The 23,028-nt window shown below is 49.7% G+C and overlaps 1 protein-coding gene across 8 annotated transcripts in view; it reads right to left on the reverse strand.

The window, feature by feature from the left end:
• Positions 1-23,028, reverse strand: part of COL27A1 (collagen type XXVII alpha 1 chain) — a 198,499-nt gene that overhangs the window by 114,982 nt on the left and 60,489 nt on the right. For all 8 annotated transcript variants that reach the window (XR_010826088.1, XM_066980818.1, XM_066980819.1 and 5 more), the window contains 3 exons: positions 20,619-22,054; positions 11,633-11,686; positions 3,769-3,822 (listed from right to left, as the gene is read on the reverse strand). Coding sequence is in view for 7 of the 8 variants with exons in the window: in XM_066980818.1 (XP_066836919.1) it covers positions 3,769-3,822; positions 11,633-11,686; positions 20,619-22,054 (1,544 nt within the window). In the remaining variant the exon portion in view is untranslated. The remainder of the gene's footprint in view (positions 1-3,768; positions 3,823-11,632; positions 11,687-20,618; positions 22,055-23,028) is intronic.

Consider the following 23,028-nt stretch of genomic DNA (forward strand, 5'->3'; position numbering starts at 1 on the left):
GACTGTAGGGAGCACTGCTGATTCAAGGCAGATGCGTCTGAACAGATTCTGAATGAAGGCTGTCGGCTTTCCAAGCAGTAAATGAAGTCATGCAGGCGATCTTGCCTTGCACACAGCTGCTATCAGGGCAGTTCTCCCGCTCTTTGAGCAGGCTGTGGGTGCTATCACTGCTTGGAACAGATTACAGCAGTAAAGATCACAGGGTACTTGCTTCTACTCTGCAAACTGAATATACTGCTGCAGGTAGACACCCACCACCCTCCACAATGTGCTCAGTGAGATGACTCCAAGCCATGCAGAGGAGTACAAGCCTCTCACATTTTTCCCTGGAAAGCTCCAGACCATGTTAGCGAGGACTGTGCCTCATACCACGGTTCTGTTTTCAACACTGCTGCAGTCCTCACACAGGGGGGGAGCTCGGCCACGGCGCGATCACACTTTCCTAAGATTAATCAACAAGACTGAATCAGGGCCAGAGAGAACAGATGGCTCGATGTCGAGGGCTGAGACTGAGGATTAAGTGCCCAGCTCTTCTTGTGCAGCAACCACATGAGAATGACCCTACACCTTGTCCGTCGGCACCTTGCCCACAAGCCTCTCGATTCCCCCTCCTGACTTCCTCTTGTAAAGGAAGAAATTGCTTTCTTCTGTTTTTTTTTTCCTTTTTTTTTTTTTCCCTACCTGGGAGAAGTCGACAGCTGTGCAATTTAAACACCTCAGCTCTGCAATCCCACTAATAGTATTTCAAACATCAGAGGCATCAGAGCCAAACCATTCACTAAAAGGAAAATTCAACTTTGCCTCTCACTGTAACAAGAGAGATATATCCAGAGCAGCTAACTAAGCAAAACATGCCAACATCCGAGGCAAAGGCTTCTAGATGAGAAACCCAACCCTTGTAGTGCCTTTGGAAAACACACCCTGCCGGACAGGTGACTTTCCTCCCGGTCCCAAACACTCCTGGGACATCCTCAGAGCTGCATCTATTCATTAGCAAGAACGCCCCTCCTGCCCCCCCCAGCAGGTTACAGATCCCACAGCCAGCATCCCCGGCCAAATATATGTCTGCATCTGTTTAAGAGGTTATCTGTTACAATCACTCTTTTCTAATTAGATGCAACAGCAATTTTGCAACTGCCAAGGACAAAAAAATGAAATGCCAAGAAGTGGCAGGAAGGCCTCTTAAAGTGTTGCACGTTATAAATTGCTGAGAAAAGCAGGATGAGCTAATTTCTCGGGTGGCACGAGTGGGTGTACTGCCACTGAAGGCAGTGGAAGCGTGCCCAAACAGATCAGTGGGAATTTGGCTCAACAGCTACGTGGAGCTCTGTGCAGAGCGAGCTAAGTACAAGCTTAGCTTGCTCAGTACAAGGGCCTGTGAGTGCTCAGCTCCAGCCACCAGAACAAGGTGGGCTCTGCACAGGACGGATTCAGAAATAATGTCAGTCTGACAACACAACACCAGTGCTCGCCAGCACAATGCACCCGGAGGAAAGATGCACGCGGACATCTCGGGCAGCTGCAGCGCTGAATCACATCCATCGTACGTAGGCACTGACCGACCTCGCGAGTGCTCTGTTAATTCAGCTCATAAAAACTGTGCTCCTGGGTTACTTCCTAAGTGACAATGACTTGGTGTTAGTCATTGTTTCCAAGCTATATCTATCTGGGAAAGTTCAGCTTCCTTTCCCAAGTTGCTCCTTTTTTTCCCTGTTATTAACGGTTGTCCAGGGAAGACCTGGCCCAGCCGGCGCTGCCACTTGAAGGCTCCCAGCACAAGTTTTGGTTGGGGCTGCCCTTCACAATCCATAATTTTGGCCATGGGTTGGATGTGCTAAGAAGATATCAGGTTCCAGGTGCAGGTTTGTCAAGCCTGGTGAAGGGAATTGGTATTATAAATGCAAGGGAGTTAAATAACTTTTTTTTTTTTTTTCTGTGACTCCCAGCTTCTGGGATTGGTGTAACACCAGAGAAGTTAAGCGAAGGAGGGAAGTCAAAGCCCTAGGAACTGATACTCATCTTCCAAAAGCTGCTTCATATGCAAAGGTCTTGCGAACGTGGCTTTGCAGGCTCTCCTTACTAGAGGTGGAGTTACACCTGGGCCCGGGCTGAGCTACAGCTCTCAGATCCCTTTGCAAACTCAGTGCTTCTTGTGACAAAGCCTCATGGAGAACAGCCTGATCCTGCAAATGGTGCCTGGGTAAAATTACACTACGTGGTACGGACTGATGGCACCAGATCTCTGCTGCTGGCTGCTACAGCCATCCCCCAACTGAGGGCTTTCTGCTGCCAGACAGACTGTTCAGCAGGACGGGGGAAAATACTTATAGGAAGTTTTAATTTCTAATAGGGGGCCAGCTGAATACAGCTTTATTACAGCCAAATGATGATTTCTGACTAGGTATTGGACTAAAGTTCAAAAAAAAAATCCTATAGCATAGAAAAACTGTTTGATTGCACAGATTGGATCAGGCTGAATTTGCAGGACTGAAAGTTAGGTAAAAAGGACTTTGATTTGACTTGTAAAACTCAGCAAGTGTGATCTGGAAATCACTGATGGAGAATAAATGCAGAACACTGAGGTATAGAACTTTTACAGCCTCACTTTGCAGGCCATATAGCCATACTTCAGAATTTAAAACAGCTGCTGCTCACCACCACGTCTCCAGTGCCTAATTTTCAATCGCATAATGGCAGCACGCCAAGTTTCCAGAATCTTTTTCCCAGAGCATCAGTAGTGCTTCTAACGGCTCTGCCTACTGATGAGATCATAAAAAGAAAGGAATCTTGCTTGCACCTTTCTCTGTGTTTGGCTGAAACATCCTACAGCTTCCTTGTTAGCGAAAACCTCTGCGAAGCTCTGCCCTTCAAAACTCAACGACCGTTTGGCCCCAGAAAGACATTACAAGACATAAATCTATTCCCGTGTAACCGATGACACCAAAACAATGCAAACAAATTTCCCAAGAACTTCACAGACTTGAGGCAGCAAAAAGCCTCACACGCAGGAACAAGCTGGCAATTCAAACACCTTTCTGGAGGATTTTGCAGCGCACTGAATTAGCTCCCCTTTGGAGCTGAATGTGTGTAAACGTCCCCGGACAAGGGCAGGGGCCTGGCAGTGGGGATGCCCCCAGCACCATGGGGGGACACGTGCACAGGATAAAAAGGGCAAAACACGGGGTTCTGGCACTGACACCTCACAGGTGACTCACAGATGAGGACATCTAGGAGCAAGCACTTTGGAAAGGGTGCTGGCTGCCCAGGGACTGTGCAGATGGAAGGAGAGGTGAGGAAGCTTCAGGAGGAGGAAGGCAGAGGAGAAGTGGCTGCTGCCGGCCCCCCGCTGCTGTGTGGATGCGAAGGCAGATGAATAGGCTGCAAAATCCACGAGAAATAAAGTGACCAAATCAGGACGTGGTGGGACTTTGTGAGTGGGAGGCTTCCGCTGCCCTCATCTCAGCAAAGCAGTGTGCTCCCTGGCACAGACCGAGCTTCAGCGGGATCCTAATTAGGCAGTGTTTGAAATTAGGGAGAACCGAGAACGAAGGCGCACAGCGGGGTCTCCCGCAGGCACAGGAAAAGGCTTGTGCTGTGCTGCTGGAGGGCCTGTGCCGAGCAGAGGGGAGGGGATAAATGGCTTCAGCTTCTCCTTGTTTTCTGTGGAGCAGGACGAAAAAAGGCTGAACTTCCCCTTCTGGTACGTCTCCGAAACGAGAAGGCAAAAGCTCTGAGAAGGCAAAACTCCTCGTGCCAACGAATACTTACTTTCAGGCCTGGGGGGCCAGGTAAGCCAGGGTTTCCGTGGGGACCCGGAGGACCCTAAAAAACACAACAAACACAAAACATTAGTCAAGAGGCAGATGTCTGCGGCAGTCTCAAGAGGTGCAGGGAGGCCAGACCTGCCAGCGCCGGGACGCAGCGTTAGTGGGACCCTCCTCGGGCAGCCCGCGGGCGGTAGCAGCAGCCACCCGTTCCTCCCCACCTTTGCAGAAGGTGACACTTGTCCCCACAAGATAACGTGACAACGAGGCGATTAGGTGACACCAAACATCCCAGGAACAGGAGTTACCTGGGGCCAGGGGAGGGAAAGCTGCACAAGGAGTCCCAGCAAAAAGGGACGGAGGTAGGCAGAGGGCAGAGGAAGGGCGTGGGGGTGGTAACAAGTTTTTTCGGTGAAAATAGAAGAGAACAGAAGTAGTTACTAAAAGGAAAACTTTAATTGCTCAGCTATTTATTTAAGATGAGCTCTTTTCCCCTACAAGGCAAACAGATTTTTGTCTTTAGAGGCTTGAAAGAGAATGGATGGCAGGACAGTAAAATGGGGGCAGAGGAGGCAGGACCCTGTTTAAACCATTTAACTTGGCATTCTTGCATAGGTCTCACAAGCCAATGACACTGCCAGGGTATCCACCTTAGGTCACATACACCGGTATCTCATTTTACATCATGTTTTAAAAGCACTCTGCATGTTTTCCGAAGCCTATTTAGGGAATTATCTGGAATAAGCAGCTAAGAATAGTTTATCCTGGGATTGTATATAGCACAAAAGATCTGTTAACCTTTCAGGCAGAAGTAATAATAATTCTAAGTCCTCTTGAACGCGTTCCTGGGAGATGAAACAACCTGAAGAGTCAATTCCAAGGGCTCCTGTTCTGCCAGCACTGTGTGAGCTTTACACCACTGTCAGGAGCACTTTAATGCACCCTCTAGTTAGGAGGAATACAGGCTGGGGGATAAAAAGCCGGTCAAGCGCTTTCTCAGTAAGCTGTAGCATTTCCAATAAGCACTTCAGCATATGTAGGGCCAAAATCTTCAGGATCTGATTTCCAAGGAAGATCGCTGCAATTAAACATGCGACTGCCAGCCAAGTTCAGTGCCCTTGCCCTCTTTTGAAAGAGTATCAGTGGGCTAATGTTTATTCAGTTTTATTTTTGCTACACTGTAATAGAAAATAAAGGCTTTTTTGTCTAGCTATTGTATCTTGTGGTATAGACAGTTGATGAGTGCTCAGCACTATTTCACAACCCATGCTGCTCTGCTGTAACAAGCTGTTCAATTAAAAAGCTGAGACTGAACTTTTCAAAGGACTTTTTTTACCCAAATACTTTTATTGTCCCATTCTTAATTTCCTCCCAAATTTTCAGCCTGAAATTCTCTGATAGTTTAGCCTGGCTGTGAATTTTCAATGAAACCGAAAGAACTTTCATTCAAATTAAGGACTTGGAGTGACAAATTATCATCTGAAAACCCATATAGCTGCTGCAACCACAGCACATGGGCACCCAGTGGTCTGGAATAACTTCATCTCCCCAGTAAAACATGGCATCATCTGTTCACTTGACTGGGTGGGATGCAGAGACTTCACGTGCTGCCTAAGGTAGTTCAGCAAGCCTGTAGTAGCAAAAGCACCTGAACCCAAGTCTTCCAGGACCTAAATATGGATGAAAATCAATACAAGTGGCAGAAACCAGAACAGGAAAGCCTTTATAAAAGATGAGTTCCTGAAAAGCACTTATACATAAGCAATAATCTAGGTAGCACCGAACAGGGTTCATAAATTTAGGCTACTGCTAGATTTGAGGAGGGAATTCAGCTGTTATTCAACTTTGGAGTCGGCAGCTTGGCTCTAAGCCCACGTCAGTGCAGTTAGCTGAAATCTGTGCTCCACCATCGCCTGGGGCAGGCTTAAAACAGCGTCAGACTGGAGGGAACAGCTTGGTGTAACTCCTAGCTGACAGGGATAGTTTCCAGGAGGAAACCTGGAACATGGGAAGCTCGGCCGCCCACCCAGAGCTCCTGGATAAGAGACGAATCATTCCTCCAGCCAAATTTGGTGCAGTCTCTTCCAGAGCTAAACCAAAGCACAGCGACATAATCACAAAAAAGTCTTAACCAGAAGTGGAACTGTAAAGGAGGAAAGACTGGAGAAAGCATCTGGTCCCAGTATCCAGGGATAAAATGTGTGATTATGAAAAAAACAGGCTCTTGACATACAGGATGGAGGCTTCACCACTGAATTCAATGAGACTCGTAGCATGTACTTTGAGCAAAGGACGATCAGAACCCCATCCTGCTCCCAAATACTAACGTGGTCTCATCCTAGTGAGAAGCAGCCACATCCTGCTGACGGGGTGATGGTGGGAAGTCCAGCCTGGCACACCAGTGAGTGCCGTAACCAAATCTGGGGGCTGTGCTAGACATTTTAAACTGCTCTCGTAACTGCAGAGAGAAAAGGGCGTAGTCTGGCAGTAGTCCTAAAAATGGTAAAAATAACTGATCTTGATGTGTTCCAACATGGTTAGTCCTGAATCTACGCTTACACCCACATTCTTGGCAGAGGTGGAAGATGCAGAGTGGTACAGTTAGCTGGGCTGAGTAACAAAAGGTACGGGACAGCATCCGCCTCGGGAGCTGTTAGCAGTACGAAATCTGAACAGGCAGGCCTTACAAATTAATCCACGCACTGATCTGCAAACCCCAGTAAGAGTCATCATGCCCCCGAGCTCCCCACCCTCGCTCTATTAAACCAGGTCCAATGTTGATTCCTCTCCTCCTGCTGTGCCCAGCACAACTGCCCGCCTGCAGTCAGTGCTCCCCGAAACAGCCCCTGTTCCATGGAGAAGCCACTCAAGAGTTAATTGTTTTGTAGGTCTACAGCTAATTGCTATATTCTACTCAGGCTGTCCTGGATTTAATTCAATTTCCCACTCATATCTAGAAATGAGGATCCTCCTAAATATATTTATCATCATTATATTAGTTTTGCTTCTCGTTTCTACACACAGGATAGGACAACGCTGAGACCACTGGGTCAAAAAAATCCCATAGCACATGCTACTAGTTGCAAATGTGCCTCTACCCACCTGCTTTGACTCCCTTACAACTGCTGAAACGATCCAGCCTAGCGACAAGCTGACTTGCATCTGAAATCGCCCAAATGTTGCACCAGAAATTCCACGGAACATTTTATCACAGGGCAGCAGCAGCCCAAGGCTCCGCAGCAGCGAGGACAGAACAATCCCCGAATGTGTTCTCCAAGCGAGGAGGGTTTCCCAAAGGTGACGTGTTTGTAATCTCCCTGGAATGTCTTTTCCGTGAACGAGAGCCACTTGAGAACTGCGCTGCACCATCCAGCTCCTCCGGGTGACGTGCCTGGAGATGGGACCCGGCTCACAGAAGCGCTCTTATGTGTACTGCTTCACAGCCCACAAAAATTAACAAAAGTGGGACTGTGCACAGCTGCCCCCATCCCTTCAGCATTCACGAGGCGGGGGGGAAATACCCTCCAAACTCCTGCTAAATGCTGGAAGGCTTCAGTCAGAGGAATGACCACTCATTCAAAACCCGTTATGTCGTGAGGTTTCACTGTGTAAAGCAACTTCTTTGCTCCTGACCTACAGATCCCACTCTGACCTTTGGCTCGCTGAGAAACGAGCTAAATATTTATAGTGAAGCCAAACAAACACTTCTTTTCAGAAACTGGAAAATCTTCCTCATGGAATGAGGATACTGGGGAGCCTGAAGAGCTGACTAAGTTCTTGTTCTGGGGGGGAAACCCTGCATTTTGAGGGGAAGGGAGACTTTCTGCAACCACAGGCCAAATGTAACAGGGACGTGTTACACCGGGACCCTGCAATCTCTCAAGCTGCTTCGGTTCACAGCAGGATGGTAAGAGCATCCCAGAGCATCAATGAGTGCTGGTGTGCTTCCTTCACCCATCCTTCTGGATTTGTGCTGCTGCGGTCTGAGGGGCTGGAACAATTGCAGCATGCCAGGCTTTACGGCCTTATTCCAAAGTGTGCCTCTGGCTGCTGCGTGGCCACGCGTAAAACACCTTCCTTGGGTAACACACTGCCCCGGTACCTGACTGTGCTCACCTGTCCGATGGGGAGGCTGACTTCCAGCAGGACCTGGCTCCAGACGTGCTGGCAGCCCCGGAGCGAAGCTGCTCGAGGCCGGGGTGAGGCGGAGAAGCTCCAGCAGCGCAGCAGCCACAGCTCCAACAGGAGCCCCTTGTTGGCAGCTGCTTGCAGAGCTTGTTAGCACAGCTCTGCCAGCAGAACCCAGCCCGGCCGCCACCTCCCTGCTAAACCTCGGTGTCTGAAGAAGTGTAAAGGTCACCAAAAAAAACTGCTCTGGGCTGGAGTGCGATGCACGACCTGCACTGAGCTGCTCTGCTCGGGGGGCTGTGTGCGTGCCTGAGTGATGCTGCTCGGAAAATGCATCCCACCCTGTGCCTGGCAAAGTGCTTCCACACCACAGGAATCTGGGGAAAGCCTTCCCTGCTAAAACTGCCATCCCTCCGACAGGCACCTCGGGTCTCACACAGTTCCCAAAACACGAGGCACGATCCTGGGAGAAGTGGTGTGGGCAGAGCTCATTTGTGCCTTAAATTCTCATACAGGCAATCGCTGAAAACAATCCAAGCTGGATACAGCTGGACAGAAAACCTTCCGGTGAAGCACGCAAGACCAATGCAGCACATCTACAAAGGTCTGCAGGGTGCTGGAGAAAGTGTTATCAGCCATCACTTCCAGTCATTGGAGTTACAGCATTTTAACTCCTTTCCCTTGGAGTCCCTTTTGCAACAGGGAGGAAGAGAAACACCCGGCTTGTATTCACTAAATCTCTCTGCCTTCGTGGTTGCAGAGGAGGGCATGCATACGTCCTGAATCTCTCTCAATAGATCTCTGATTCTGAGTGACGGGGTGTGCAATTAATTTCATTCTCCTAAAATAGGGGAGGGGTCAACATTTAAAAATCACAGAAATAGCATTTTCAAGAACTGCTGCTCCCCACTTGGCTTCTAAGCCATGTTGCACTTGAGCGCTGAGACTTGTCCCAAACCCAGCCTCTTTCATGCTCTTACAGACTGGCATTTGTTACTGTAAACCAGGGCATTTGCTTACACAGAGAGCAACGTTCTGACTCTGCATGTGAGTCGGGAGAGATTTATCTGCTGGAAACCAGGAGGCAGAGTCATGGCTTCAGCCAGCTTTTCTTACAAGCTGTCGCTGACCACAGTCTCACCCTCAAAGCAAAGGCTAAGCTGAGCTTTCATTTTACTCCGACCAATATGAGGAGAGAAAGGGAAATAAAACAGAGGCGATACAGAATTCAAAGGAGTAGAAATACTGCGCTACATCAGCAAGACAGACACTTTATGGGCTTCACAGCTACAGAAGGTCATGAGTCAAACGCTGCAGCTAGGTTTTCAAATAAGCCAAGTTACTGTACAGGCATTAATAATGTAGAAATTGTGCAAGCTACAACAAGGGCAATTATGTCTCACGCTCTAGGCCATAGACTGCACTGGTGACAAGAAGAAATCCATCCTTTCCCCTGGCGCCCAGCGCTGCAAGTTGCGTACAGTACTCACCCCCCCTCGGGAGGTCCAAGCTTGGGCTGGAGCCTCACGGGACACCTCATGGGCTGCCCTTGGGCTGGGCTGGTGCAAAAACTGTGTGGCTGCTTCGTTTGAGGAGCAAGTTAAGCAGAGGTAGAACATCCCCCTGGCCGTGTTGCACGTTTAAGTGACTCATGCACAACAAAAGCAAAAGATGCAAGAATTCCCCTAAGCATGTCTTAGTTTCTGGCAGTTCCTCTTCCTTGCAGTTAAATCCTTAAACCCTGAAGAGCCACAAGAAAAAAAAATACTAGAAACATGTTGCAAAGTCAAAATAACTTACGCACAGAGCAGTTCTGTCTCCAGTGCTCCAGGCCAGACATTTACAGAGTGACCCTTCTGCCCCCTCCCAAAATTAGCACAGCCTCTTTGCAGCAGCCTGAGCCAAGCCAGGCTCAGCTGTGCTGAGCACTTCCTAACTGGGAACTCTTTTCTGGGCTGATTCTCAGCACCTCTGGCAGGGACTGAGCTCAGAAATCCTTTGTTGCCTATTGTCTTTCAGGGGATTGTCTTAAATATAGGATGGAGCATGCCACGGCTGGGGAGTAACACCAAGTTGTGACATGGTTTCCACGATGTTTTTTTTTTTTTCTTCTAGAAAAACTCGAGTTTTGGTAGGTAGTGGAATTCAGAGCTGGAGGTGAAAGCTGGTCATTCACACAGCAGGCAGGGGATGCAGCTGGGGCTCCAGACACGGAATTTGTTTGCACACCACAGGATTGCAAAAAGTAACACCAAACACCCCCTGTGAGCAGTGAGTTGGGGTAAGACCAAACTCTTGGCCTTAATGGGGACTTGCTAATAATGGCAAACCCCAGGCGATTAGCCGATGTGGTTGCTGTTCAGACATTTGTAAGCAGAAGACATTGGAGCTGCATAACCACTCGTGCTGATATTTCACCAAAGAACACAATCATAGAATCGTTTAGGTTGGAAAAGACCTCTAAGGTCATCTAGTCCAGCGTTTAACCTAGCACTGGAATGCACATATCTGATGTGGAACATTTTGTCTTGTCCATAAAGCACTCAAACCAGATGCTATCTAATGCCCTACACTTACGGCCTCAATCAGCGTTCAGGTCTGTTGATATCCATGTCTGTGCTGCAGTTGGTCCTGCAGACCTTTGTTTTTTTTTTTACTGTTATAGAACAGAGGTGCATTTATCTTTACCATTTGCTGCAAGATCTCGCAGGACTGTAACAAGTGTCCTCGGGGACCGCACAACCCTCTAGCTCTTAGCCTCTTGGTTGTTCTTTAAAGACATTACATAGGGCTGAGTTTTAGCCAAGTATGTGTGAGCAAATCTCCCTCTGCTGCCAGGCCAGGATGCTGCCTGGATCACAAATCCAAATATTCCCTTATTTCAGCCTCAGACACTTACATCTTTTGGATTCCCAACCCACATCAGTGCAGCGCTCAGGAAATGTGCTCCACGACCGTACCTTGCAGGACGGCACACTGCTGCCACGAAAACGTGCCAACAGTTAACTGTATCGAGGTAGGGCACGCTGCCCAGCTTTGAGAGACTATTTCTGCAGCTAGGCCAATGCAGAAAGCTTTTCTCACATAGCACAGCTAGCTGCAGCGCTCAGCTCCAGGCGTTTCCTCAGCATGGCATCCACTGCTCAAAGATCTGCACCAGACTTAAGCGTGGGGAGGAAAAAAAAATCAGGAATTTGCAACAAATCTTGTAGGACAGCTCCGGCGTTTTGTTCTAGATTTTGAAAATGAATCAGAGAGCAGGTCTGTGGTTTGGGAAGCACAGAAGTTTGTCCTTGCTGTTGAGTCCCTGATCCTAGACCATGGTCCTACTACTGAGGGCACAGTGACAGTGAAGGACTGCAAAGGAAGCAGTCTGGGAAGAGTGAAGAACAGGGCAAAAAGCAGCCAAAGCCAGTACCAGCACTGGGTTTGCAAGAAAGAATGGATCCTGGAGACCGAATGAGAGACAGAGCTCCTCATCCTTCTGACAGCCATTTGGAAACATTCACCCCCAGCCTTTGCTGAGGTCAAACCTTAGCTCAGGGAGGCTGCAGATCACCAAGCTGTGGCATCCTGAAAGCCTTTAGCAGGGAAGGAGATAAAGGAGGAAGGCCAAATCTCAACAGTGGGGCTTGAAGCAATCACTGTTCAGCCAGAGGACCATACACCAGCCCTTGGAGCAGTAGGACATGTGGGTACAAGTACAGATGGAAAGAAACAGAGGTTTTTAAATCACTCACCCGGGAACCTCTCTTGCCAGGTGGTCCTGGTAAGCCCGGCAGACCTGGGGGACCCTAGAAAAATAAAAATAAGCATTACTGACAGCTCTACATCGGGATAGTGCTCCTGACTGTTTCAGAGATACCCATAACACAACCATCTGGAGAAGACCTGGTGACATGGGCCATATAACAACAAGGCCAGAATCCCCCTTCAACTTACGCTATTGCTACAAAGGGACAAAAGCCATGCCCAATAACATCTGCAGAAGCACGTATTTCCACAGAGCGGAGACAGAGCGTTCACGTCTCCCTGCTGAGGACCGCATTCCCCTGAGCACAGCTGTGTTTCACACTTCCAGCTTCCTGGACCCGTGCTGGAAAGGCAGGGGTAACACAACTGCCTCCCAGCTCCAGTTTCCTGCTACGTGCTGGCACACAGCAGCGGCGACGTGTTAGCACCTTGGCGAGGGTGGGCTGGAATAAACCATGGGTTGAAACATACAGCCTGAGGGCGTAGTGGTATTGTAGGCTCCGGCACGAGTTGCCACCTAATTGCACCCAAGCACTTCATATTTTAAAGCAGCGTGTTATAAAATGTAATAAAATTGGTGTCGGTGTTGGGAATTCCGAAGTACAGCTCTGTAACACAGGAGGGGTCGAGGCAGACAGGTGAGAGAAGCGGGGGCTCTTGTAAGGGGGTGAGAACAAGCTGGAGATATCAGCCGCCCAGCTGTGCGCTGATCTGAAACAGGTTAGGAAAAAATACTTAACCAACGAGGTCTGAACTTCTTAGAATTTATTCATTTATGTATTTATTTTTTTCAATGGACTGGAGAATTCAGATTTCTGGAGAGCCGCTTGCAACTGCTAATAGCTCTGCAAAACGCCTTTCCCCCCAAGCCAAACATGGCTAACAACAATAGCTGTTAATTAAAGCATCTCCCAGAGGATTTATATTCTGGTAGCCGGTTACAAAAGCTGGGCTTTCAGTGCATTCAGGGAGGACAGAGCTCCAGAGCAGGCGGCTGAAGGATCTTTGGAAGGCGGCCTGAGCTCTCCAAGGCGCAGCAGCAGGGGAGCAGCGTGCTGCAGGGGATTTGGGTGCAGTGCATGGAGCAGGTGCTGCTCATGCCCTGAGGCCACACGGTGCCGACACGGCTTCGCTCCCTTCCCAGCAGCTTTTCCCTGCAGGAACGCAATGCCCGACGGCAGGGCCTGCTGCAGGGCCGACCCCGTCGCTGCTGATGGGCTGCCAGGCAGAACCGCTCAGGCTCTGCTGCGCGTTGCTGGCCCTGAGGAGCGGAAAGTTCACGATCTCCAGTCATCGAGTGCGGGATTTAGTAACAAAAACAAACCCTGGAGATCCCTACCCAAAGGCTCATGCCCAGCCTAAGACTGCAAACAGAGAAAACCTGCCTGAAGCATACAGGTAACTGATAAAGGAACACTCCCCTGATGTTACCAGCCTCCTGTACAGCAGGTAAGCAATAAACTGATCGGTGTAAGAGAGAGATTTTAAAAGACATCCAACCAAACCTCGGGACAGTAGGGAAAAGCCAGGGGGAAGAGTAAACAAAGCCCATGGCAAGTCTCTCTCTGTGCTACTAATTTGACAGGACATCAAATGAACCAGAACGTTTCTTTCTGTAGTTATTTCTATCTGCTGTAAAAACGTCAAGAAAATGACTGATTTAAAGGTGTAAAAGCCTACACAGCATAGAACAGCTAATGCCCTGCTCTGAGACACACGGGGATGCACTTGTACTGCTATTGCTCACTGCTGCTACCCAACGCTGCTCCCCGTCCTGGAGATTTCCAGCCTCTATGGCCTGGGACACTTTATCTGACCCCTCTGCGAGTTGCTTGCTGCTGGCCGACACAGTATTACTGCTCCTTGTATTAACAACCCTCACTGATACAGCTGACCCTCATTTTAGCAATACACACAACATTTTAATTTGCCATTGTGCCAGCTCAGGGCTCCGCACATAACACAATTATACAGCTGTGCAAATAGACGCAATTGTGCTGTTTTTTTAAGCCCCATACATAATTGTGCTTCAGAATCCAGGCTTTTATTAAAAAAATCCCCTTGCCCTTTCAGTTGGGAAGATAACTATCAGAAGATGAATGCAATGCAACTGATGTAGTGACAGTTAATGGAGTTTACCAAAGATTAATTCAAGTCCTTAACTTCTTCTCCATCCAAAATCTTCACCCCTAAAGGGATATGTAAAAGAGAAGATGCAACTGCCTGAGAAATGTGTTCCTGCATACCAGACTCGAGGTGACCTCTTCTACCTTCCTGCTAAAAACAGCTGCAATTGCACTTGGCCACTTGAGTTAAAATGTTCTCCAAAAACGTGCGCTGTTCAGAACACACTGAAGCTAACATAAAAATACAGAGAGTTAACACCTGCACTGGAGCAGGGATACGGAGTTAGCATATAGCACAGTAAGAGCAGTACCCAGTTCTGGGGCCCTTTCCACTTTGCTTCGGTTTAATTTGCTGCCTTTCCTTCACCCTTTTTTCCTCTCGTGAAGGGTAAGAGGAATAAGGTGATTGTGGGATGAGCAACTACAAGGTGTCAGAACTCCATGGTAAACATGCATAGGGCAAGAGTGTGACCACAGATAAATAAGCAAGGCAAGGTGGAGGTGATGGGGGTAGCTGGATGAACACGTGTAGTTGTAAAACTTGACACACTGCGAGGCCACGCTCTGATTTCTCGTGTGGTTTCTTGGTAGCTGGACTGGACAGGACATGTACCGTGCCTTCCTCGTGACTCACTCTCCTCTGCCCTGTGCCCCATACATAAGGCTCTGTGTCATCCAGCTCTGGTTTTCAAACACGAGGCCCACGTCAGACAACTGGCTTTGCCTGGGGACAGCAGTGCTGAAACACACACGCAGAAAAATGCACATCTGTAGAGGCAGCCAGAGAAGAATAAGGCTGGATCAGAGCCCAACTACTTACACACGATGGATGCTGTCCCACTTAAAACGCAAGGCTCCGAGACACCAAGAGCGGGAGACATCCATCCACGAGCCACCACACAGCAGGAGCCGGGCTCTGCCTGCAGGTAGCGCCCAGGCAGTCCCCACACTCCATCCTCACCCCGCTACGGGGATGTGGGGAAGCATTAAATGAACCAAACAGAGCCTGTGTGCACCTTTTCCATCGTAACCCTTGAGAGCATCCCCGGGGAAGCCCACTGCGAGCAGTGGGAAGGGCTCGGAGAGGCAGAGTTTCCCTTGCCTGGCCGCTGGAGGAGCACACCACTCCTCCTGCCCTCCCACTGCACGGATGCTCTGCAAGACCAGCGCAGGCGACAGCCTCCCAGTATCACAGGATCACAGCAGCAAGCTGCCGTTCCTCGCACCTTGGGTCTTGGCTCCCTGGCTTCTTGCCTGTTCCTTGCTGCAAACCGGTGGCAGGGAACACACACCCTGCTATCAAACGAAGCAAAATGGGAGATCAAGGAGAAACGTGGCAGAAGCAGATACTCTCTCTTCTCAAGCCAAGCAGCAGAGCTGTTAACCAGCCTGAACAGCTCCGTGGAGCAGCTCGTGGCAGCCACATGGAAGTTTAACCCTTCTCAGTTTCCCACGGTAGCATTAGCAACGATGCCTGATCCCACCAAATGATTATGGGATTTATTCTAAGCTGCTGCTGGGAAACTTTCTGGCTCAAAAAAAGGACTTTTTTTCTTAGCTTTTTGAGCTTCAAATTGCAAATTAAGCTAGGTTGTCTGAAAGTGAAATACATCGGGCCCTGAGGACAAGCGAAATCTCACCGTTCCCTCCTGCTGCTGAGATCAGCCCGCTCATCCCCCTGCCCTTCCCACACCACGACCCTCCTCAGGGCTCCCTCTGCAGCACCCAGCAGCCACCTCGAGGCGTCTTCGGGTCTCAAAACCTGAGCAAGGCTGAGCCTGTCTGGGGAGGGCTTCGAGGAAAGCATAATCAGTACAGAATCGGTGTTGGTGGTTTGGGAAATGACTCTCTTCCTTTTGGATGATTACTGATTCAAATTGCTCAGCTAGCAAAGTATTTCTGTAACAGTTTCCCCAGGGCCAGGTACTCAGCCTAGCAGTAAATAGCTGATGACCGCCCAGGACACGATTCAGCTCACATTCCAGAGCACGCTGACGGCCTGACATATCTGTAATTTTAGGGTCTTTCCACTGTACTTCTGCCTCCCATGCTCAGCACCAGTGGCTCCATTCCCCTTTATCCCAGAAATGGCTGCATTTCAGAGCTGGGCACGCTGCTGTGCGCAAACAGGAGAGAGAGGAGGCAACACTCCTCCGACTCAGATATTAACATGTGTAGTAAAGTCACCTTAAAAGCGAATTCAGAAAATGCATTGAAAGCTTCTCCTCAGGTTGGCACCCTGAGCAGTGACGTTATTTATCCCTGCAGACAGAGAACCTGCCTTTTCTTCCTGGAGGACGACGAGGCACATTTCACATGCCAGGCCACTGCCCCAAATCCACTGCTTAGCCTTGAACATCCGGAAAGCAGCAGCACAGAGGGACTGAGCAGCTGCAGGGGCAGCACTAGAATTAGAAATTCCCTGCTCAGGAGAACAGAAGAGGAGAAGAGCTCATCCCAAAAGCCACACCAGCCCCTCCTCACCTCCCTGCCCTTGCCAGGCACTCCGCAGGGAAGCAGACAAGACCTGAACCAAAACCCAGCTTGAAGCACTGCCTGAAACAGATCTGGAGGCTCGGAGAAAAAAGTCCAGCACTTTGGTCATGTTCTTCTCCAAGGCAGGTTTATTATTTTATAATTTGGACACATCTGGGTTTCAACCAGGCTATAAACAAAAGCCCTCGAAATTCTGGCAGAAACCAAGACGTTGGTGGGAAGCCAGTCCTGTAATACGATTTCCGCAAGAAAGAGATGTTTATTCTGGGTCTGGGCAACACCTCTCGCAGAAAAGTCCTTGTCCACAACTGGATTCCTCATAGCAATGGCAGCACAATACATAGAAAAATATTTGGGTTCCAGCTTGATGAAAGCAGCTTTTCTACAGACATTTCAGGAACAGACTTTGCATGAGAAATCCAGAGTCTCAAGCAATCCCAGACCCTGGAAGGAAGTCTGAAGCGGTGTGAAGAAATAGAGGGATCCCATTCTCTGTCACTCACTTTCTATATTTAGAGTTTTATAAAATAACTATATATATATCCATATAACACATCCCTACATCCTTTGCAGTACATCTATCTCAGTCACACTCTCAATGACTACTCTTCAAAATGAACTTTGTCTTACGTACGTAAGAGCTCTCTGATGTTTAGTCATTTGCCTACAAGATTTTTTCCCTTTGGGGATAATTCTGGTTAAATTAGCAAAAAATTATGATCCAACTGCATAAGTGAAGCTAAAACTTTTCCCATGTATTATACAAAGCATGCAATTTCTTTTTTTTTTTTCAGAAGAAAACATGACTCATTCATTAAGAGACATTCAAACACATTGTGTGTTCCTTAATTTATCATAGACTGTCAGCCTGAGCAGCTTTTTCTGGTACAAGGAGGACTGGAAATAGGCACTTCATATTTTATCAGCGTTCCCAATCACCTCTCTCTCCCCTCCACGCTGATTGAATTGGCAAGGACTGCTGCTCTACAAAAGCAGCCGGGCTCCAAGACAAACTGCTCATGCGGAAGATGGCAGCTGGAGCAGTCTAGACTTGGGACGGGCTCAGAAACATCTGCCTGTGCAATGACGCTGCCTGCCAGCGTCCCACCACACCTGTCTGGGCTGCTGCCACCGGGGTTCGGACGCGGGGACCTGGCCGTGCAGACTGGGGCTGCCGGCGCTCCTATGCGTCTGATAAGCATGCTCGCTTGGGTATGCTACACGCAGCCCAGCTAGACCCCGGCTGCACCAGGGCAAGGGGTTGCTGCAGCTCTACAGCATGCCCGGAGCACAAGCATCCCTGCTGGTGGGCAGGGGAAGGGGCTGCAGCCCCATATGCCCCCCCAACAAGCCCGCTGCTGCAATAGCCCCAGCCCCAGCCAGCCAACACCACCCCTTCCATGGCAGGACTGAAAACGTATCGCAGCCTCGCCGGGGCTGGAGATGCTGCCCCTGAAACACAACTTTGTCTTTTCTTCCTTCACGGCTGTCCAAGTCATGTGCTGGGGGCACGCTGCAGGCTGCCCGCCCCACGCAGGACCCCAAGACCCGAGTGATGCCCGCGGGGCTGCTGTGGGGACCACGGGGACACGCAGCAGGACGCCTGCCAGGTGCTGAGTCAGTGCTGAGCTACAGCCCTAGCGCCAGGCCTGGGGGCTCTTTGCACCATTCCTCTCCTCTCCAGAAGAGATTCAGAGCAGGGATCCCAAATGCTTGTGGTTATTAATGGTTCCCAAGCAATTCTGCTTTTTTTTTTAAAAAAAGAGCATTTTATCCTCCCTCCTCTGGCTACCCAGAAAACCCAACATTCCTGAAGCATTAATGCTCTGCATGTGGGACAGTGCCTCCGTTTCCTGTTGCACAGCACCGTGGTGGTCTTTTAGGCCAGATTAATCCACAGATGGTGCTGCCTTTTACTACCAGGTGAAGATATCCCCTTTAGCCCCTTGCTTGTATTCCTCTGACCACGTAGACACGTCCCTCGGCCGTGGGGAAGGGGCCCCTCTGCGTGGCTGAGGTTGTACCGCAGTTATTTTGGGACCGTTCACAAACTGCACAGAGACCACAGCGCCTGAGTCATCGCTGCCTCGTCCCCATCTGTCAATCACACCCTGATTTTGGGACGATTTGGATGAAAGACGGTCCTATCTCCTCTCCTGGCAGAAAGCCGGAGAGGCAGGGGGCTGCCAGTCCGCCTCGGCACGCAGATCACAGCCAAGATGTCCCCAGCCCGTGCTGAAAAGCTTTTCCTACACCCCTGTCTGCCCGCAGTGCGATACCTGAAGTCTTCACAGGGTCTCGAAAAGACCTCGTACCAGGCAGCACAAGCAGACAAGCGAATTAATCGCCTTGTCCTCCCACCCTTGCACCAGACTTCACGCGTCAGGTCCCAGCCCACAACCTGCCCCATCCAGGGCTGCGGCATCGCCCCCAGGCCAGGAAGGGCTGCACTGACCTCACCACAAACGCCTGCCCAACAGCACGAGGACGGTGCCAGGTAATTACTCAAGCACGGAGCATTTATCACCGCTTGCTCTGAAACACGCTCGTCTGGCCATGGGAGCGCTACATTAATTTCCTCATCCCGATTCTGGTCCTTTCTCCTCTTTCCCTTCCCACGTCAGAGACGTTCAGGGAAGCGTGGTGCAGCGATGTGAGTCACAGCTGCTATCGAGCACCGTGTGGCCGCCAGCCCCAGCCGATCTGTAACCTCTCCCTCCCTAAGTGCCGGCTTGGTTTCCAGCAGCCAGAGAGGATAAGGGCAGGCAGCACGTCAAGATGTTCTCCTCTGCCTTGCTTCAGGATTCCAGTTGTTCCCAGAGCAGATGGAAAAAGCCTGCCATCTCTTCCCTCAGCCCGAATCACTTTCTTTGCAATGCTTCACAAGCTGAGAGGGATTTTCCACTCCAGTTCAATAATTCGCTCTTTAAATTGCTGGGGGAAGTGGGGGCTTGGAGCTTGGTCAGCCTCGTAACACTTGTAGGGCAAGAAGTTTGGGATTTCAGAGCTCAGAGCAGGCCACACAGCCGTGCCCGGTACAGGTAATGGTGTTTTAGGAGCAGTTCACAACTGCTGAACTTCTGCTCTTGTAAAGATGCCTGAAATGCATCCCCATGAAACAGAGAAAACTGCCCACAGACAGAAGTGCTGAGGCTCCCTCTGTGTACTCAGGGATTTAGCAAAACTCCAAGCACAACGACTACAAGGGGACGTGCCTGTGAAGTCAGGCATCCTTCCCTACAGGAGAGAGCCAAGGTGCTGCTTCGAAATGTGAATGGTAGGAGACACAAACCTTGGGGATAAGCACTCATCGAGGGCTTAGCAAAACACAACCTTTGCATTTTAGGTGTTACTCGCAACAACGAGCAGCTCATCTGCAGACACAAGTGCTGTTGATTGTGTTCCTTAAGCTAGTCTCAAATTTTCCATTGTAAACCCTTCTTTCACTATTTTAAGAAGTCAGCTGTAAAAATTTGCTCTAGGCTGGAACTTGGCAACCAAAGTCTGTCTGGGAGAAACTTATTATACATGTACAACCCCCTCGTATACACAGTATAGCAAAAGGCTTGGGTTGGAACACCAAATCCTCCTGAATGTTGGCCAGATTAAAGATCCTGTTTGCATTCTTGCATTAAAAAAAAACATGTTAGCAGATAATTAGTGTGGCCTGACTGCTTTTAGCATTACAAAACATGTGAACGCTCTTCTGATGGCCAAGACACACACCCTGAGAGTGGTTATTGAGTGTGGAATGCAGTAGTTAAATTTATAAAGGAAGCTCGCTGCACGTTTTAAGAACTATATTAAAAATAATTTACAGCATAAGAATAGAGAAGGGTTTGTTAAAAAAAATGCACAACAACTCCTGAAGCAACCTCTGTATTTGCTGAATAGTGCACTTTTCTGGAAATGTGAATTTCAGGAACAATACAAATTAATAACCAGGGTTAAGAAAGAGTTAATTTGTGGCCCATTTTGAGGCATCTAGATTTTTGGGGGGGAAGTAAAGGGCACCCTGAGTAAAACCAGGGCTGTGCAGCAGAACCCCAGCCTGGCCATCAGAAATGTAATGAGCAATTTGTAGGAAGGAGGACGGGATTTCCTTTTTGTTTTTAAACTAACATTAAGCAACAACTTCAATGACCAACTTTTAGGGGACATCTGCCTTCACGGAGCACCAATGCTTACACTGAGATACGCGTTAAATCTATCATCAGAGAGATAACAGTGCTTGGCTACTATTTTGTGTTGCTACATTCCACAAAGATGTACAGAAAGCCCTGTAGGTTATGGTGTGCCAACCAGTCAGCTGAGCTGGGACTGGGACGAGTTATTAAGAGCTTGAACTTACCTGGGGTCCCCTCTCTCCTTTCACTCCTGGAAATCCCACTAAAAATGGAAACGGAGTGGGTCCAAGGGGGTCAAAGATTTGATAGCCATCGGTCGCAGCTGGGGTGGTGAGGTTGAAGGCCTGTGCCCGGGCTCTGGAGACGGGACGGGCAGACCCCAGGGGTGATTTGGTGTACACCAGAGGGACACTGCTGGGATCCACCTTCCTGGTGGGGGGCGACACGTGCTTCTTTGGAAGGAGCCCGTTGCTTGGGGTCTGCGGGGTTTGCTTTAGGGTGACAAAGTGGACGCTGCTGGTTGTGTTATCGATCCTCCTCCTCGTGGGCTTTACAGTACTGGGCGCTTCCGAGGACTCGATGGTTGGTTTTTGGTTGATCTTCTTTTTGGTCTCTTGCTTGGACTCCTTCCTGCTGGCCGTGGCAGGGCTCTGGCTCGCTGGTGGGGCCTTTTTGGCAGTGGGGAGGGGAGTTTTCTCCATCCGCGTGCTGGGAGTGGGCCGGGACACCCTGAGGGTCGTCACTGTCCCCCGAGGCAGAGAACGAGTGAGTGGCTGCGTCTCGGTACTCGATGGGACAGGAGACGGGGCCACTGTGACCTTCGTGGCTTTGGTTGTCAGTCTTGGCAGAGGGGACGAGACCAACGCAGCGGTTGTTGCACCTGAACCCCGAGTCTTGAGGGATGCTGTGACCCTGCCGAACGCCAGCGATGGGGTGGCAGTGGTCAAGTTCTTCAGACCCTGAAGCAAGGGCTCCATATGCTGTGGGGTACTTGGGGAGGCACTGGGGTCCCTGGGCAGGATGGGGATGAGGGGGGGCAGGTTCGGCCGGTAGGTATCTGCTTGCCTGCACTGTTTTTTCAGGTATTTACAGTAATGATGAGCTGCCTTGGCAGAAGGATAAATATCAAACTGGCAGATGGCTCCTTCAAACTGCACGGAGTGCTGGTTAATCTTCCCAAAGAGGAAAGACCCATGTGGATCCAATGCCTCGTCCTTTTTAAAATGCAAATCCGCATGTACTCTGTGCTTCCCACAAGAAGTAAATAAAGTGACTGTCTGGCCACGGATATCGATGGCCATATTGTGCCACTGGCCATCGTGAACATTGTAATCAAAATATACAGAGCGCTTGTGGCCTACGTATACTATGATCTTCCCAGGCACAAACTGGACCCCCAGCTGCAGTTTTTTCTTTTTGCTCTTGACAGCAAAGAGAAAAGCATTGTTGATGCGGTGGGAGCACAGGCTCAGCACTAGGAGCAAGTCAATGCTGGAGCCTGCGGGCAGGATGGTGCTGATCGGTGCTTCGACACGCGCTCGCTGAGTGAAGATGACCCCTGATTTGAAAGGAATGACCCCTTGAGGAACTGCACGTGACGAGGACCATCCGCTCGACAGCCTTCTCCCTGCCAGGCCCAGCCTCTGAAGAACATCCACATCTGAAAGGGAAGCGCAAAGAACATGTCAGTTGGTGAGCCACCCAAGGGCTGGATCCACGTGAGACGCCTACGAGGGGTCAAGCCAGTCCATGCAAACGTGCAACAGGTTTCAGGAAACCCCCACCATCCTCTAACACAAATATGTTCAAGTAATCAGAATAGAGAGGGCATAGCTCTTCCTCCTGCACAGAGCGTGAAGAGCAAGTGCATGCTCAACTTGGTCATCAACAATCGCCAAAATGCATCAGCTCCATGGTGCATCTGGTGAGCTGTCCTGTCCCACCAGAGACCAGCTCCAGGCGTTCTGGAGGGAGCTGACCTCACTGCGAGGAAATTTCCCACTGAGCACCAACTCCACTTCTCTGGGATTTAATTTTGAGTACTGACCACACAGCTGGAAAGGAATTTGAACAGACTGAGCTGGGATTGCAACATGTTCTATCCCCAGAAGGCAAGGAATAGAACTTTCAAAGGGAGCAAAAGCCTTGTATCTGTCTCTCCAGATTAGTAAGCAGCAGCTTTTGATCTTAGAGACTCTGGAGAGTTTAGGGAAGCAAAGGTGCCTCCCAGCATGAAAAAATTGCACCTAGATTTCACTGAACTGCTTAAGGTTCTTAACAGCAGTGCTTTTTTTCCCAGAGGATCATCTTACAACTTTAAATTATTAAAATAAGTTGGAGGAACCAAGCTTGTTTGTGGAGAGCAGAGAAACTAGCTGCCACTGAGCAGGTAGGAGTCGCCTCCAGCACATCACCTCGGAGCTGGGTGCATTGTCCAAGGGAGGACAGGACGCTTGCTGCCCAGAGGCACCCATCTTTGGCTGCTGATGCTGGGAGAAGCCTGCAGTAGACATACAAGCAGAGTCCTCTGGTTCCTGGCCCTGAGGTCTAACAGGAGTCACACAGCTTGGAGTCCAAAGCAGCTTAGCAGGCAACAGCAATGCAGACTGGAGCCAGCTGGCTGCAGCTTCAGCA

Source organism: Anser cygnoides, chromosome 20, assembly GCF_040182565.1.
Source record: "Anser cygnoides isolate HZ-2024a breed goose chromosome 20, Taihu_goose_T2T_genome, whole genome shotgun sequence".
NCBI lineage: Eukaryota > Metazoa > Chordata > Aves > Anseriformes > Anatidae > Anser > Anser cygnoides.